Genomic DNA, 17921 nt, shown 5'->3' with positions numbered 1-17921 from the left:
ATCAGAACGGAATTAAACTGAAGTGAAGCCATTTGTCCATGTGGTCAATATGTTTAATGTATCTTTTTAAGCTATTGCTGAATGTGTAAATAGTCACAACACTTAAGCCTTTAAAAATGACATTTGAAAAGATCCCTGCATTTTATTGCTTCTGTCAAGTCATCAAATGCATTTTAGAAACAATATTCTCAAATGTTATCGTTACTGTAGTCAAGAAATATAGCAGCCAGCTTGTGCAGTACCGGTGGTGGTATCTGAGAGAGAAAACAAAAGTTATTGACGCAGATGCATTTTTAGCAAATTGTAAATAATGGGAATAAATAAGAGAGCTTTGATTGAACATTCCGGTGAGTATGTCTCCGGTTCTGAGCTGTATAACTCTATGACGAATTGACTTTGCTAAACTGCATATTGAGGTAAGCCTTGAAGAGGCGAAATATATTCTTCCAAGAGGTCACTCAAAAAAAATCAATGTTTAGGAGACCACATCATGAGTACGGAATATAATGCACTTGATTGGAAGAAAAAGAAAACAATTGTTTTGCACCTGGAGAAGGCTGAGAATTGAGTAGATTATCAAACAGTATTGGTTAGCGAGATTAAAAAATGCCTCGACAGAACCACATCGAAAGCAATATTGTTTCCAAACATAATTAGATAGTCAATGTCCCAAACGTGACCCAAAACCATAACGTTTGGATATAGATGAGCATAGAAATTTTTTTTTACCAAATGCCTTAATAGATTGATGGGCTGCCAAAATAATTATTTTGCAAAAAAAAAAACATATCCAAATACACCCCTCTGCTTAAAATCATCTCACCTCCATAAAACTGTCTTTCTTAAAATTCGCCATTCCAGTACATTCTTTCCCGATCGATTCGTTCAGCACAAAATTATTTTCTTTAGAAGTTCTACAGTTATCGGGAACGATAATGTCCCTTTTGACAGACTGTAATGTCGAACATGACTCGTAACGAAATCTCTGGGAGAGCGGATCGCCCCCAAACACTTCAACATAGTTTGGCGATATCTGGAGGCTTTTACTGGCTTTCTGAATTCCATTCAGAGAATCTCTTGAGTCAAAGCAGCAACAACTACCCAGGGAACGCTGCTGGTATACCACAGCATTCCTGTTCTTGTGAACTTTAACGGCGAGGATGACTAAAATTATCAGGAAAATGCTAGATATTATTCCCAAAGCTATAACCAAGGAAAGGCTCAGTTCAGGAATGATCCTTTGATCTGCCGAGGAACTGCTGGCACTGGAGTACTTTTCACTATCAGTCCCAATCACAGATAATACTATAGTCACAGTGGCAGAGAGGGATGGCATCCCATTATCTTTTACCACAACCACAAGCCTTTGATTTGACGCGTCCTTGCTCAGAACTCGACGGACAGTCCAAATTTTGCCAGTATCTGCAGAGATCGTGAAAAGGTTATGATGGGTAGCCTGCAAAATCTGATAAGAGAGTTGTGCATTTTGACCGGAGTCGGCATCAGAAGCGGATACCTTCAGAACGAAGGATCCTGGTTCTGCGAACCTGGATAATGTTTCTTTGGCTGTTGAGCCGTATTCGGGCAAAGGATTTGTAATCACCGGAGCATTATCATTCTGATCAAGGATAACGACGTTTACCGAGGCATTACTTTTGAGCAGTGGCTCACCGGAGTCCCGCACTTGAACTTGGATCTGGAAGTTCTTCAATTGCTCGTAATCAAAAGTACTCTGAGCATATATTACACCATTCGCCGAATTAATTGAAACAAAAGAGGCTACTGAAGAATTTTGAACCTTAGACTCCAGGATAGAAAAATTCAGTCGTGCGTTTTCCCCGGTGTCTGTATCGAAGGCCGTTAGGGAAAATATGGAAGCTCCAATAACGTTGTTTTCCATAACATTTGCTGTGTATACTGGGCGAGAAAACTTTGGGACGTTGTCGTTTATATCCAAAACCTCCACCCTCATGGTTTTCGTGGAGGTGAGAGGAGGGTTGCCAGAATCTATACATGTTATAGCAATATCATACCTGGGGACGTTTTCGCGATCCAGCGGCTGTTGTATGAGTATTCTGTAATAGTTCATCGTGGATGAATCCAGCTGAAAGGGTGGCCGGCTCGAAATTTGACATTGCACCTGACCATTTTGTCCGGCGTCTCTGTCTTCTGCAGTGAACAGAGCCACTACAGTGCCAGATGGATCTTCCTCCGAAACAGTAGTTGATGAAGACCGCAGTGAGATCTCCGGTGCATTATCATTAACATCAACAACTTCAACCACTACGTCACAGTACTCGGGTATAGCGCCAGGACCCTTATCCATCGCTTGTATATTAATTTCAAAGACGTTAGTCTCTTCATAGTCCAAGCTCCCTCTGAGTGTGATTTCACCTGTTTTGGAATTCAGATCAAAGATTTTACGTGTAGAGGCAGAAATATGGCTACCGAACGAATACACTATTTCTCCATTTAGGCCATCGTCCAGATCAGTCGCGTTCAATGTGATAATTAGTGTCCCTTTCGGTGCAGATTCCAACAAACTAACTTTATAAATAGGCTGGAAGAAAACAGGTGCATTGTCGTTAACATCCTTCACTGTGACTATAATCTCAGTCGTTCCTGATCTCGGAGGCACACCTCCGTCTATAGCGATTAGAGTTAAATTGTGGGTTGGTTTTGTTTCTCTGTCTAGAGGTTTCTGTAACAACAATACTGGCCTTTTCCGCTTCGCACTGCGACTTTGTCCGTCCAAAGTGAAATATTCATTTGGTTGGAGCTGGTAGTTTTTCAGGGCGTTAGTACCACTATCTGGATCCTGTGCGGGCTCAAGTGGAATTCTCATTCCCGGCGTTGCAGGCTCTAGGATTTCAAGGCGAAGCTGGCTCTTTGGGAAACTAGGGGCATTGTCATTTATATCGAGAATCTCCACTTCCACGGGATGCAGGCTCGGGGGATTTTCAAGCGCAGCGCTTAAGGATAAATAGCAATCAGGATTCGACCCACAAAGCAGTTCCCTGTCGATAATTTCCTTCACAAATAAAATCCCGTTCTCCCAATTTACGTCGAAATACTGCTTCCTTGCATTGGGCGCTATCCGCAATTTGCGAGTCGACAGCTGCTTCACATCTAAACCTAAATCGGCCACGATTTTCCCAACAAAGGCTCCCGGTTGTAGTTCTTCAGGAACAGAATAACGAATCTGCCCAGTCACTACATCCCACAGTAAGAACATACAGCACCAGTATTGGCATCTCAGCAACCAGTATATTTTATGTTTCATTGCCCGTAGAAATCATCCCAAAGGCTTTAGGCCCTGACTGTTTTCTCCATTGTCCTTTAAACAGCAAGTCAGCATTAGACAGAACAAAAGAACAACACAGAAACTACCCGTACCTCTTGGAAATTTCTCGAACTATGTCATTCAAATGCTTGCATTCTTGCCCATGGTTGCTCGCGGATTCCTGCTCCCCGCAAAAAAAATCCCAGCGAGCTGCTAGCTATCCTCTTTTCACTGTGCCCGATGTGACGCGTAAGTTGATGCGTCGTGAAGGGGCTGTCCGGATCACTCATCACATCCCAGCTCGCGATTGGTGGAGAATCTCATTGCTATTTGGCCAATCAGTAGATCTCTTGTTTCTTAAAGCTGGAAGGATTTAAAGTTCCACAGAATTATTTTATTTACAGTTGCACAATTAAAATTACTTTCAGCCTGTGGATTTTTTTTGTCCGCTTTGAATTACGTTTTGCTGATCCTGTCCTCAGAATTGATCTTCGAAATTTTATACCAGTGGCCGACTGCGAGGAAGCCGAGAAGAGTGAGAAACAATTAGAACGACTACCAATGGGTTCACGAAACTCCTCGGTAATCTTACATGGCAGGCAAAGCTTTACCAGCTGTCATAGATACCATGGCTATATAACGGTTGTTGAATATCTTGAAAGCCAGAATATTTAAAATATCCAGAAAATTGGAGAAATAGATTTTTTCCAAAAAAAGAAAAAAAACTTTAAGAAATTAGAAGAAAATTAGTTGCACACAACCTCAATCAGGCAAAACATATTATAAAACAAGAACCTTAACCGAATAAAATTGAAAGAAAAAAATCAGAATTTTTCTTCTTCCACACCCCTGCGCCGTAAGTTGAAAACCACGTAAAATCAATCAGTACATGAGGAAATCTGCAGATGCTGGAAATTCAAGCAACACACACAAGAAATGTTGGAGAATGCAGCAGACCAGGCAGCGTCTATAGGAAGAGGTACAGTCGACGTTTCAGTCCGAGACCCTTCGTCAGGACTAACTAAAAGAAGAGATAGTCAGATATTTGAAGTGGGAGGGGGATGGGGAGATCCGAAATGATAGGAGAAGACAGGAGGGAGAGGGATGGAGCTAGGAGCTGGAAAGTTGATTGGCCAAAGGGATACGAGGCTGGAGAAGGGAGAGGTTCATGGGACGGAAGGCCTGGGGAGAAAGAAAAGGGAAGGGGGGAAAGTCCAGAGGATGGGCAAGGAGTTATAGTGAAAGGGACAGAGGGAGAAAAAGAGAGGAAAAAAGGGAAAAGAAAAGAAAAAAAATATTGAATAAATAAATAAATCAATCAATAAGGGATGGGGTACGAAGGGGAGGTGGACATTAACGGAAGTTGGAGAAGTTAATGTTCATGCCATCAGGTTGGAGGCCACCCAGACGGAATATAAGGAGTTGTTCCTCCAACCTAAGAGTGGCTTCATCTTGACAGTAGAGGTGGCCATGGATAGACATATCAGAATAGAAATGGGACGTGTAATTAAAATGTGTGGGCACTGGGAGGCCTTAAAATGTGTGCTCCCTAGGCCTCCCGTCCCATGATCCTCTCCCTTCTGGCTGAAGGATTGGACCAGGGGACAGGGATTCTTATTTTTTGGATCATAATAAGACAGGGGCTTATTAGGGAGAGTCAACATGGCTTTGTGCGTGGTAGATCATGTTTGACCAATCTGTTGGAGTTTTTCGAGGTGGTTACCAGGAAAGCGGATGAAGGGAAGGCAGTGGATATTGTCTACATGGACTTCATTAAGGCCTTTGACAAGGTCCGGCATGGGAGGTTAGTTAGGAAAATTCAGTCGCTAGGTATACATGGAGAGGTGGTAAATTGGATTGGACATTGGCTCGATGGAAGAAGCCAGAGAGTGGTGGTAGAAAATTGCTTCTTTGAGTGGAGGCCTGTGACTAGTGGTGTGCCACAGGGATCAGTGTTATTTGTTATTTGTCATTTATAATATGTTAATTGTTATTTGTCATCTATATCAATGATCTGGATGATAATGTGGTAAAATAGATCAGCATGTTTGCTGATGATACAAAGATTGGAGGTGTAGTAGACAGTGAGGAAGGTTTTCAGAACCTGCAGAGGGACTTGGATCAGCTGGAAAAATGGGCTGAAAAGTGGCAGATGGAGTGTAATACTGACAAGTGTGAGGTATTGCACGTTGGAAGGACAAACCAACGTAGAACATACAGGGTTAATGGTAAGGCACTGAGGAGTGCAGTGGAACAGAGGGATCTGAGAATACAGATACAAAATTCCCTAAAAGTGTCATCACAGGTAGATAGGGTCGTAAAGAGAGCTTTTGGTACATTGGCCTTTATTAATCAAAGTATTGAGTATAAGAGCTGGAATGTTATGATGAGGTTGTATAAGGCATTGGTGAGGCCGAATCTGGAGTATTGTGTTCAGTTTTGGTCACCAAATTACAGGAAGGATATAAATAAAGTTTATAAAGGATATAAAGAAAGAGTGCAGGGAAGGTTTACAAGGATGTTGCCGAGACTTGAGAAACTCAGTTACAGAGAAAGGTTGAATAGGTTAGGACTTTATTCCCTGGAGCGTAGAAGAATGAGGGGAGATTTGATAGAAGTATATAAAATTATGATGGGTATAGATAGAGTGAATGTAAGCAGGCTTTTTCCACTGAGGCAAGGGGAGAAAAAAACCAGAGGACATGGGTTAAGGGTGAGGGGGGTAAAGTTTAAAGGGAACATTAGCGGGGGCTTCTTCACACAGAGAGAGGTGGGAGTATGGAATGAGCTGCCAGACGAGGTTGTAAATGCGGGTTCTTTTTTAAAATTTAAGAATAAATTGGACAGATACATGGATGGGAGGTGTATGGAGGGATATGGTCCGGTTGCAGGTCAGTGGGACTAGGCAGAAAATGGTTCGGCACAGCCAAGAAGGGCCAAAGGGCCTGTTTCTGTGCTGTAGTTTCTATGGTTCTATGGTTCTATGGTTCATTGGGATCTATTCTGGGGCAGGTACGACCTGTAGAAAAAGGATGGGTTGCAGTTGAATCCGAGGGGGACCAATATCCTGGCGGGTTGGTGGTGGTGGTGATGGGGATAGGGTGAGGTTATGGGTTCATAATATTATTGGGGAGGGTTTAATCTACATTTGCAGGTGGAGATGGGTACCTTAGTGAAGAGGCAGAGGATGGAGAGGTTGGAGCACAAACAGAGACAGCTTGTAGGGAGTTTGTGAGTCTCATCGTCCAGTCCGTGAGTATGCATTCTGGTTCACGGTCCGGTCCGTGGACTCAGGATTCCGGGTCTTCCAGCTGTCCCTTGTTTTGTTTGAGTTAATCATAGGCACCTGATTCCCATCTTGGAGCTTGGAATGTAAGTAGCCTTGGGGTCGAGTGTGGGCTGCTGGTTTGTCTTGTCAAGATCCGCTGGGCGCAACCTGCCGGCGGAAGGCTAGAGCGGCCACTTGCCATCTTTAGGCCGCGTTGGGGAACCATCCCCTCATGGAGCCTTGCTGTCAGTAGTCGGAGCTGTCTTTGCTGTATGTATTCGGCTGTTTCCCCGGCCAGCAAAGTGGCTGCCAGCCACTCCGAGCTAGGTAGGGATCTGGCTGTTTCCATAGCCAGCCGAGGTTTCTGGCCGTAACTGCTACTCGGAGCAACCCGATGCAGAGATAGAACTGTCTGTCGTTCTTTGGTGTTTCTCTCTTGTCCTCGCCTCCGTGGGGTAAGTCAGGTCTTTCTGCCGTTACCCGACGGATGGACCTATTCCACCTTGGTGTGGAGATAAAGTTGAGTCCTGGCTTGTCTAAGGGTAAGTCCCGGCTCTATGTCTATGTACTGTCCTGTCTCATGTTGGTGTCGTCTTAAAGATGAGACCCGGCTTCTCGAAGGATAAGTCCCTGCTTTGTGTTGAGGTACAGTTCCCAGACTGTCTCCGAGCTCCAGCCTCCGAGTTATCAGCCTCCGCATTCCAAGACACCAGCTCCCAGCCTGAAAGCCTCAAGACCCGAGACCCCAGCCTGCAAGCCTCAAGACTAGACCCCAGCCTGCAAGCCTCAAGCCTCAAGACCCCAGCCTCAATCCTCAAGACCCAAGACCCCTGCCACAAGCCGCCAGAGCCAAGACCCCAGCCTCAAGCCTCAAGAGCCAAGACCCCAGTCTCAAGCCTCAAGAGCCAAGACCTCAGGACCCTAGTCTGTCTCCAAGCTCAGGCCTCTAGACCCCAACCACGTCCTGTCCTGAAGCAATATCCTGTCCTTGCCTGGTTCTGGGGCCCGAGCCCGAGCCAGGACCCAGGTTCAGGGTCCTTGTCCAGTCTCTGGTTCGGAGTCCAAGCCTTGTCTCCTAGTCCATGTTTTCTAGACCTGGTCCCGCTCTCCCTAGCCCAGGCTCCTATTTCTTAGTTCCTTGTCCGGGTTCCCTGTCTAGTCCATGTCCTAGCCCAAGTCTGCATTCTTGTCCCTGCTCCTTGTCTGTATCCTGTCGCGTCCCTACTCTAGTGAAGTCCTGTTCCTTGTACTTCAGTGTCTGTGTCTTGCATTTGGGTACGCATCCAACGCCCCCATTGTGACAGTGAGGAAGGATAAGCAGATATTAGAGCAAAGATGCAGTCAGCCTGATGGTTTGAGTCGTGTCTATTTAAATGCAAGTCGTATCATAAACAAGGCGGATGAACTTACAGCGTCGATCAATACATGGAATTATGACGTTGTGGCTATTGCAGAGACTTAGATGTCTCAGGAGCAGGAAAGGCTGCTGAATGTGCCAGGCTTTAAATTTCCCCAAAAGAACAGAGAGGGAGGCAAAAGAGGTGGGCCGTGGCATTGCTAATCAGGGATAGTGTCACGGATGCACAGAAGGAAGAAGTCCTGGAGGGCTGGTCTATTGAGTCAGTGTAAGTGGAAGCAAGGAACACGAGAGGGGGAATAACTCCACTGAGTGTATTTTATAGACCCCCCAATAGTAACAGTGAGCAGATAGGGAAGAAGATTCTGGAACGGTGCAGTAATATGGTATTGAGATGGGAGATTTTAACGTTCCTAATATTGATTGGCGTCTACTTAGCGCAACGGGGTTTATATGGGGTGAAGTTTCTTAGGTGTGTTCAGGAAGGTTTCCTGACGCAATATGTAGATAAGCCAACTAGAGGAGAGGCTGTACTTGATCTGCTATTGGGAAATGAACATGGTCACGAGTCAGATCTGTCGGTGGAACAGCATTTTGGAGGGAGTGACCACAATTTTATCTCCTTCACTATAGCACTGAAGAGGGATAGGAACAGACAATTTGGGAAAACATGTAAGTGTTTTTTTAGTTCCATCGAACTCAATATATAAGTTTGTTGATGACACCACAATCGTAGGCCGTATCTCAGGTAATGATGAATTTAAGTACAGAGAGGATAGAACCTGGTGGCATGGTGCGAAGACAATAACCTATCCCTCAACGAATTCTTTGTTGACTTCAGAAGGAGTAGCGGACCGCACGACCCCATATCCAACGGTGGTGCGCAAGTGGAACAGGTCAAAAGCTTTCAGTTCCTCGGGGTAAATATCACAAATGTCCTGACTTGGTCCAACCAAGCAGAGTCCACTGCCAAGAAGGCCCACCAGCGCCTTTACTTCCCGAAGAAGCTGAAAAAATTTGTCCTGTCCCCTAGAACCCTCACAATTTGTTATAGATGCACCGTAGAAAGCATTCTTCTAGGGTGCATCACAAAATGGTATGGAAGTTGTCCTGTCCAAGACCGGAAGAAGTTGCAGAAGATCGTGAACACGGCGCAGCACATCACACAAACCAATCTGCCATCCTTGGACTCACTTTACACCGCACGCTGTCGGAGCAGTGCTGCCAGGATAATCAAGGACACGTCCCACCCAGCCAACACACCTTTCGTCCCTCTTCCCTCCGGGCGAAGGCTCAGGAGCTTGGACTCGTACGGCCAGATGTGGGAACAGCTTCTTTCCAACAGTGATAAAACTGCTGAACAGATCCTGACCCGGATCTGGGCCGTACCCTCCAAATATCCGGACCTGCCTCTCGGTTTTTTCGCACTACCTTACTTTCCCTTTTCTATTTTCTATTTATGATTTATAATTTAAATTGTTAATATTTACTATCGATTTGTACTCCAGGGAGCACGAAGCGCAGAATCTAATATCCCTGTGATGATTGAACGCTCTAGTGTCAATTGTTTGGCGACAATAAAGTACAAAGTATAAATGGGGAGGGGGGAAATATGATACTGTTTGGCAGGGACTTGGGAGCATAAATTGGGAGCAGATGTTCTCAAGGAAATGCACGGTAGAAATGTGGTAAATTTTCAGGGAACATTTCTTGAACCTTTCGTAAGCTTTTCTTTTCTTAACTAGATTTTCTACATCCATTGTACACCATGGTTCTTTCCCCCTTCCATCCTTTCCCCCTTCCATCCTTTCCCTGTCTCAATGGAACATACCTATGCAGAACTCCATGCCACTCAAGAAACTAGGTACTGTTAGAGCTCTAGAAAATTACAAGTTTCCTAGGAAGAAGCTTAAAAATGGAATTCGGAGAGCCAGAAGTGGCCACGAGAAGGCCTCAGTGAGCAGGAATAACGAAAACCTGAAGGTATTCTGAAAGTATGTGAAGAGCAACAGGATGAGCAGTGTGAGAATAGGACCAATCAGGTGCGATAGTGCAAAGGTGCATAGGGTCGGAGGAGATAACGGAGGTACTTAATGAATTCTTTGCTTCAGTATTGACCAGGGAAAAAAGACCTTGGCAGTTGTGGGGATGACTTACAGCGGAGTGAAAAGCTTGAGCATATAGACATTAAGTAAGAGGATGTGCTGGAGCCTTTGAAAAGCATTAAGTTGGCTAAGTCACCGAGACCGGATGAGATATACCACAGGCTAGTGTGGGAAGCAAGGGAGGAGGTTGCTCAGCCTCTTGCAATGATCTTTGCCTCTTCAGTCGGGACGGGATATGTACCGGAGAATCGGAATGTTGCAAATGTTGTTTCCTTGTTCAACAAAGGAAGTAGAGATAACTCAGGAAATTATAGACTAGTGAGTTTGACTTCAGTGGTGGGCAAGTTGTTGGGGAGGAACCTGAGAGGCGGGATTTATGAGCATTTGGAGTGACATAATCTAATTAGGGATATTCAGCATGGCTTTGTCAAGGGCAGGTCGTGCCTGACGAGCCTGATTGAATTCTTCGAGGAAGCAAACAAATACAGTGATGAAGGTGGAATAGTAGGTGTACTATATGTGGATTTTAGCAAGGCATTTGATAAGGTTCCCCATGCAAGGCTCCTTCAGAAAGTAATAAGTCATGGGATCCAAGGAGACCTTGTTTTGTGGATTCAGAATTGGCTTGCCCACAGAAGTCAGAGGATGCTTGTAGATGGTTCGTATTCTGTATGGAGTTTGGTAACCAATGTTGTTCCGCTGGGATCTGTTTTGGGAACCCTCCTCTTCGTGATTTTTATAAATGACCCTGATTAAGAAGATCAAGGGTGGGTTAATAAGTATGCTGATGACTCAAAGTTTGGGAGTGTTGTAGATAGTCTGCAGGGTTGTCAGAGGTTACAGCAGGACATTGATACGAGTCAGAACTGGGCTGAGAATTGGCAGATGGACTTCAAACCAGATAAGTGTGAAGTGATTCATTTCGATAGGTCAAATTTGAAGAGGGAATACAATTTTAATGGTAAGACTCTTGGCAGTGTGGATTTTGGGATCTGTGTCCATCGGACACTCAGAGGTGCTGTGCAGGTTGACAGCATTGTTAACAAGGCGCACGGTCTGTTGGCATTCGTCAACCGTAGGATTGAGCTCAGGAGCCGTAAACTAATGTTACAGTTTTATAAGACCTTGGTCAGACCCCACTTGGAGTACTATGTTCAGTTCTGGTCACTTCACTACAGGAAGGATGTGGATATTATAGAGCGAATGCTGAGGAGATTTACAAGGATGTTGCCTCAATTGTAGGGCGTACCTTATGAGAATAGGTTGAGTGAACTTGGCTTTTTCTCTTTGGAGCGACGGAGGATGAGAGGTTACCTGATAGATGTATATAAGAAGATGAGGGGCATTGATCGTGTGGATATCGAGAGGCTTTTCCCCAGGGCTGAAATGGCTAAAACGAGGGGGGCATAGTTTTGAGAGACGTTCGAGTAGGGGAACTCTTTGCATCGAGTGACAACAATGCCATTAGTTCCAAAGTAAATATGCAAAAAAAGGTAGGATTCTTTGGCGGGAAGAGAAAGCCCAATGTTGATGGTGTCAGAATGATCTGTCATGTGTCGATTGGGACAGCGGTTTTCAGACAAATGTGCACTTAGAAAGTGGGAGGCCTTCAAACACAAAATTTTGAGAGTACAAAGCGTGTATGTGCCTGCCAGAATAAAGGATAAGGATAGTGAGTGTTGGGAACCTTGGTTTTTTAGTGGATACTGGGCTATCAATAAAGAGGTTTGGATAAGTACATGGATGATAGTGCTACAGTTCCGGTGCAGTTCAACGGGAGCGGATGGTAGGAAGGGCTACGGCATGGACTGATGGGCCTGTTAAGCACTGTACCTCTCTATGACTCTATGATTCTACGATTCCCGCCACACTCTGGATGAATGGAAAATGTTCCTTGATTCCCTCTAAAGCTCAAGTTTGTGCTCTACATACCCAAAGCTAACTCTGGATCTAGATCCAAAAATATCGATCATCCATTTCCATGTTCAATTGTTGTATAACCTGTTGAGTCGTTCAGCAGTTTTCTGCTGTTCCAGATTTCAACATCTAGATTCTCCTGTGACAGTTTAAACCTATGCTCTCTTGTCTTTGATACTTCTGTTACAGGGAAATGTTTTCTGCTAAATGCATTGTGTATTCTCTGTAAATATTTGTATATCTAAAACATTTTCTTCATCTAAGAAAACCAATTCTAGTCCCTCTCCATAACTGCATCTCCCCCGAAGGCAGCCTGAGGGAAATCTCATTTGTATTAGTTCCAGTTTAATCAAGACATTCGTAACATGTGGTGACCAGTGCTGCACACACTATTTAATTACTGATAAGCAAAGTTCTCTAAATCTCTACCACAATAATTATGTATTTATGTTATTTAGAGATGCAACACTGAACGATCCATTCTGGCCCAATGAGCCGCGCTGCCTCACACCAACCCACCAATAGTTAACTCTAGCCTGATCTTAGGGCAATTTACAATGATCGATTAACTTGATAACCCGTAGGTCTTTAGACTATGGAGGAAATTGGCGCACACGGAGGAAACTTGTGCAGCCATGGGGAGTATGCACTCCTTGCAGAGAGCGCCGGAAATGAACTCCAAACTCCAGCGCCCAGACCAAAGGTACTGTTGCACTAGCTACGGTGGCCTCTCCCCTCACCTTGCTGCTTATATCGTATGATTCAGCAATTGAGATCTCCTGTAGCAGAAGTCTTATTCGCCACATATCTAGCTGTGCTGCCGCCATCAAGGATCCTTGGATTTCCACACAAATGTCGCCATATTGCACAATGCTTCCTGAGCTAATACGATTCACTGAGTATGTCCTATCATTTTGTTTTCCCAGAATGCACCACCTCTGATTCATTACGATTTAATCGCTCAATTGTTCTTCACCTTTAATAGTTTTTACAACGGCCATTTTTAAAAACTTTTTAAAATGTGATACAGCGCAGAACAGGCCCTGCTTGCCTTTCGAGCCGCGCCGCCCAGCAATGCACAGATTTAACCCATCCCAAATTCGAGACAATTCTACAATTTCCAATTAACTTACTAACTGGTACGTTTTTTGACTGAGGAAAGAAACTGGAGCTCCCGGAGGAAAGCCAGCCGTACACGGAAAGGAACTACAATCCTACTTACAGAGAACGCCTGAACTGATTTCCAAACTTCGACACCACAAGCAATAATAGTGTCGCGCCATGACTGAAGAACAAAACTAAACTTTAAAAATTCAATCAAGGGGAATCGTACTAAACACAAACAAGAGAAAATCTGCTGATGCTGGAATTCCAAAGAACACAGAGAAAATGCTGGAGAAATTCAGCTGGCCATGTGCCATCTATGGAAAAGAGTACAGTCGACGTTTCGGGCCGAGACCCTTCATTGGGACTGGAAAAAAGCTGAGGAGTTAAAGAAAGTGGGGCGGGGGGAGGGGAGGAAGAACCACACAACGATACGTGATACCGGGAGGGGGAAGGATGAAGAAAAACCTCGGAAGTTGATGGTGAAAGAGGACAGAAGGCCATGGAAGAAAGAAAAGGGGGAGCAACACCAGAGGGAGGTGAGAGGCAGGCAAAGAGAGGAATGGTGAGAAGGTGGGGGGAGGGCATTACCGGAGTGTCTGAGAAATCGATGGTCATGCTATCAGGTTGGAGGCTACCCAAACGGAATATAAAGTGTTGCTCCTCTAATCTGAGTGTAGCCTCATCACGACAGTAGAGGAGGTCAGGAACTGACATTTTGGAATGGGAATAGGTAGTAGAATTAAAATAGATGGCCACTGGGAGATCCCGCTTTTTTCTGCTTTCCGCAGGGATCGCTCCCTACACTGCCACAGAATCCTTCACCTGAACTTGGGATCCGAAATTTTTATTTTCTCGTAGTCAAAGAATCTCTAAGCAAATATGACACCACTCTGGAAGTTGATGAATACATATGAGCCTACGGATGAATTCAGGATAATAAAGTTCAATCGGTTTTCCGTCCTGTGTCGGGATCGAAGGCTGTCAGGGAGAATACGGAGCGTCGAATAACATTGTTTTCCATGACATTTCCCGCGTGTACAAATTGTATAAAACTAGGCCCGTCATCGTTTACGGTGGAAACTTCCATAAATGTGAGGGAAAGCTTTCCCTGCATCTGTGCAAATTACAGTAGTGTCATATTGGGAAATAGTATCGTGATCCAGCACATGATCTGTAGGCGATTTCCTACTGCTCTTCAGAGAGGAATTTAACTTAAAGGGAAGTTTAATCTTCATTTGACATTGTACCTTTTTCCCATAATCGGTATTTTCTAGACTGAGATGGGAGGCAATAGAGACAATAGATCAATCAACAATAGACGGAGATGAACGGAATGGTTGGTCATGCTGGAACCATGAACATCCACTACACGTGTTTTGGTTGTTATTCTGCGAACGCTTGTTGTTTCTTAAATATTTACACAAGGCTGATACTTACTTGCTAGAACTGGTATCAGTAATCACGAGCTACACATTCCATGCTTGCAGACTTACAGTGATCCATTTGCCTTGCTGGCCTGGATTCCACTTGAACAGTCGGATGCGTGTGTACGTCTCTGACAGCAGAAATATTAAGGCTGGCATGCTTATACTGTATTTTAAATAACTCTTTCGATCAAAAACATGATCAATATACAAATATTTAAATATTTGATCGATTTTAAAAGTTAAGGTAAAGGGAACGACTTAGCTTCAAGATATAATAACATTTGAAGAGGAGAAATACTCACCTTTTCCCTGTTCTTTGTGAACAGCCTTATCGTAACAAATAAAATCAATAGGTACTTAGGTCCCGCGTTGGAACCCTCGTGACGATTCACCCGTACTAACTTTCGTAATTGTGCAAGACTGGGCTCTATACTGTAAGACCCTTAGTAACATACTGCTCGATATTCCTCAATTACGCAGCCCAAATAGCACAAGAAGCTGATAATTTTCTGAACCTGTCAGTAAGTTGAACCTTTCTTCCTTTCAGGACGTACCTGTGGGAATCAAGGACTTACTTTCATTTGACACCCGCCACCACCTTTCCTCAACGAGATCTGGAGTACAATGTTTATAAGGCGAATAACATAATTACTGCGACTTCCTTCTAACGTCATAAACAACATTTTTGTCATAGACATTGTACTCCATCGTCATGCAGGCACCTGATGACGATGGGACACAAAATCATTGGCTAATAAATGATAACATCGCTCTTCCGTAGTGAGTAGAGCAACAGGACAATATGGAACATTGTACAGATAAACTGCATAATGTTATCAGCACCTTGCTATACTATTCAACGACTGTACAGTATCCCCGTTCTTTTTCCAATTATCGATAGAGCAATGGAAGCTATTTTCCGCAGTACTATCTGCTGATTTGCTCACACAGATATATTTGTGCATGGAATTGCAGCTGGGTTCCTGCGGAACACGCAGGTCCAGCTATGTTTACAAAATTGGCTTGCCTGCAGAAGGCAGAGGGTCGTAGTGGAGGGTGTACATTCAGATTGGAGGATTGTGACTAGTGGTGTCCCACAAGGATCTGTTCAGGGACCTCTACTTTTCGTGATTATTATTAACGACCTGGATGTGAGGGTAGAAGGATGGGTTGGCAAGTTTGCAGACAACACAAAGGTTGTTGATGTTGTAGATAGTGTAGAGGATTGTCAAAGATTGCAGAGAGATATTGATAGGATGCAGAAGTGGGCTGAGAAGTGGCAGATGGAGTTCAACCCGGAGAAGTGTGAGGTGGTACACTTTGGAAGGACAAACTCCAAGGCAGACTACAAAGTAAATGGAAGGATACTTGGTAGTGTGGAGGAGCAGAGGGATCTCGGGGTACATGTCCACAGATCCCTGAAAGTTGCCTCACAGGTGGATAGGGTAATTAAGAAAGCTTATGCGGTGTTAGCTTTCATAAGTCGACGGATAGAGTTTAGGAGTCGCGATGTAATGATGCAGCTCTATAAAACTCTGGTTAGGCCACACTTGGAGTACTGTGTCCAGTTCTAGTCGCCTCACTGTAGGAAGGATGTGGAAGCATTGGAAAGGGTACAGAGGAGATTTACCAGGATGCTGCCTGGTTTAGAGAGTATGCATTATGATCAGAGATTAAGGGAGCTAGGGCTTTACTCTTTGGAGAGAAGGAGGAGAGGGGACATGAAAGAGGTGTACAAGATAATAAGAGGAATAGTTAGAGTGGATAGCCAGCGCCTCTTCCCCAGGGCACCACTGTTCAATACAAGAGGACATGGCTTTACGGTAAGGGGTGGGAAGTTCAAGGGGGATATTAGAGGAAGGCTTTTTACTCAGAGAGTGGTTGGTGCGTGGAATGCACTGCCTGAGTCAGTGGTGGAGGCAGATACACTAGTGAAGTTTAAGAGACTACTAGACAGGTATATGGCGGAATTTAAGGTGGGGGCTTATATGGGAGGCAGAGTTTGAGGGTCAGCACAACATTGTGGGCCGAAGGACCTGTACTGTGCTGTACTATGTTCTATGTTTTATGTTCTATGTTTAACCTGCTATCTGAACATGGAAAAAAAATGCTTATTCAAACATAATAGAGAGAGAGAGTGGCAATGTTTGATTGAGCATGGCCACAACCAGCCTGCAAAACCACAAGGAAAATCTCATTGGCTGGAGATGCAGCGCCTAAGATATTTAAAAGGTTTAACTCAATGGGAACAACACTGCATCTGCAAACCCAAGCGCAGGGTCACACAGAAACTCAGAAGGATTAAACAAAATTAGGAATTTTATTTACAAAAGAGACGAAACTAAGCAGTAGAACCTACAAGGTCTTTGACAACTCGGAATTCATTAGGCGAGGATTAGGACCACCGAGACGCGAGAGGTTAGCACTGCCAATTGAAATACACTCCAGGTTACGCAGGATCCATGCCAGCTAGTTAAAACTCTAGATTCTTGACAAGCTTACAAGTAACCATTCCGATGAGACAGAAGTCTAAGAATACTGAATTGGATGTCTGACACACCTCGAGGAGATTTAAGTGGAAGTGCCTAAGAACAATTGCAACTTGTGCAAACTAGTGAAGACATAACTGTAACATATAAAGGAAGGAAGAGCAACAATATATTATCATTATAGTTAATAAAATGAAGAGAATACAAAAAAAAACGTTCAGTGTCCTTAGAATACTCGACGCGAGGTTGTGGCACACTGCCTGCCAAAGCCACAGTCACATCATGAATGGTCAACAGAATATTACGAGTACGAAATTTTGCTGATTTGTATTCACTATTCTGCACGTAAGGGAATAGTCACTGACCACGTACACTATCGTGCAAAAGTCAGGGGCACATATATGTATATATCTAGGGTGCCTAAGACTTTTGCATAGTAATGTCTTTGTCAAGGTGGGGTGGAGAACGAGTTTGTAAATCTGGCGGGCGCAAAGGATGTTGTGAATGGCGAAGGTGGAACGTCGCAGTACAGGTGGCAGTAAAGGAATGCCATCGGCGGGGGAAGGGAGCTGGGTTGCAGACACACCCAGCCCTGAGACACCAGGCAAGGTAATTTGCTATCTAACAATTGCTTTATTCGTCATTACAGAATGTCTCTCTGGTGCCTCACCCTCTCCTCTCGCTTCCCCTTATCCAAACCACGATGCTTCTTTCATTGCCCTCTTCCCACTCTCCGTCCACAATAGTGATCCATATCAGCACACCAACTCCGCCAAAAATCCAGGTATATGATACAAGTGCTGGATATCAGCGATCTCCAGCAAAAAAAAATATACTTTTCTCATCGATCCGTATTACATTGCCTACAGTATATTAACATGGGTTGCAGAATTTCATCGGATATGGTTGAATATACTCCATGAAACCAATAGTTTTCTAACATGGGAATTTTCAGATTAATTGACAGT

The 17921-nt window shown here is 44.2% G+C and overlaps 1 protein-coding gene across 1 annotated transcript in view; it reads right to left on the bottom strand.

The window, feature by feature from the left end:
• LOC140201019 (protocadherin Fat 4-like) overlaps window positions 1–17921 on the bottom strand; it is a 54861-nt gene that overhangs the window by 8980 nt on the left and 27960 nt on the right. The window contains exon 6 of the mRNA XM_072264654.1: window positions 824–2926. Within this exon, the coding sequence (XP_072120755.1) occupies window positions 824–2926 (2103 nt within the window). The remainder of the gene's footprint in view (window positions 1–823; window positions 2927–17921) is intronic.

This window comes from Mobula birostris, chromosome 7, assembly GCF_030028105.1.
Source record: "Mobula birostris isolate sMobBir1 chromosome 7, sMobBir1.hap1, whole genome shotgun sequence".
Lineage (NCBI taxonomy): Eukaryota > Metazoa > Chordata > Chondrichthyes > Myliobatiformes > Myliobatidae > Mobula > Mobula birostris.
The sequence above is the reverse complement of the archived record's forward strand: the minus strand, read 5'-3'. Positions and strand labels throughout refer to the sequence as shown.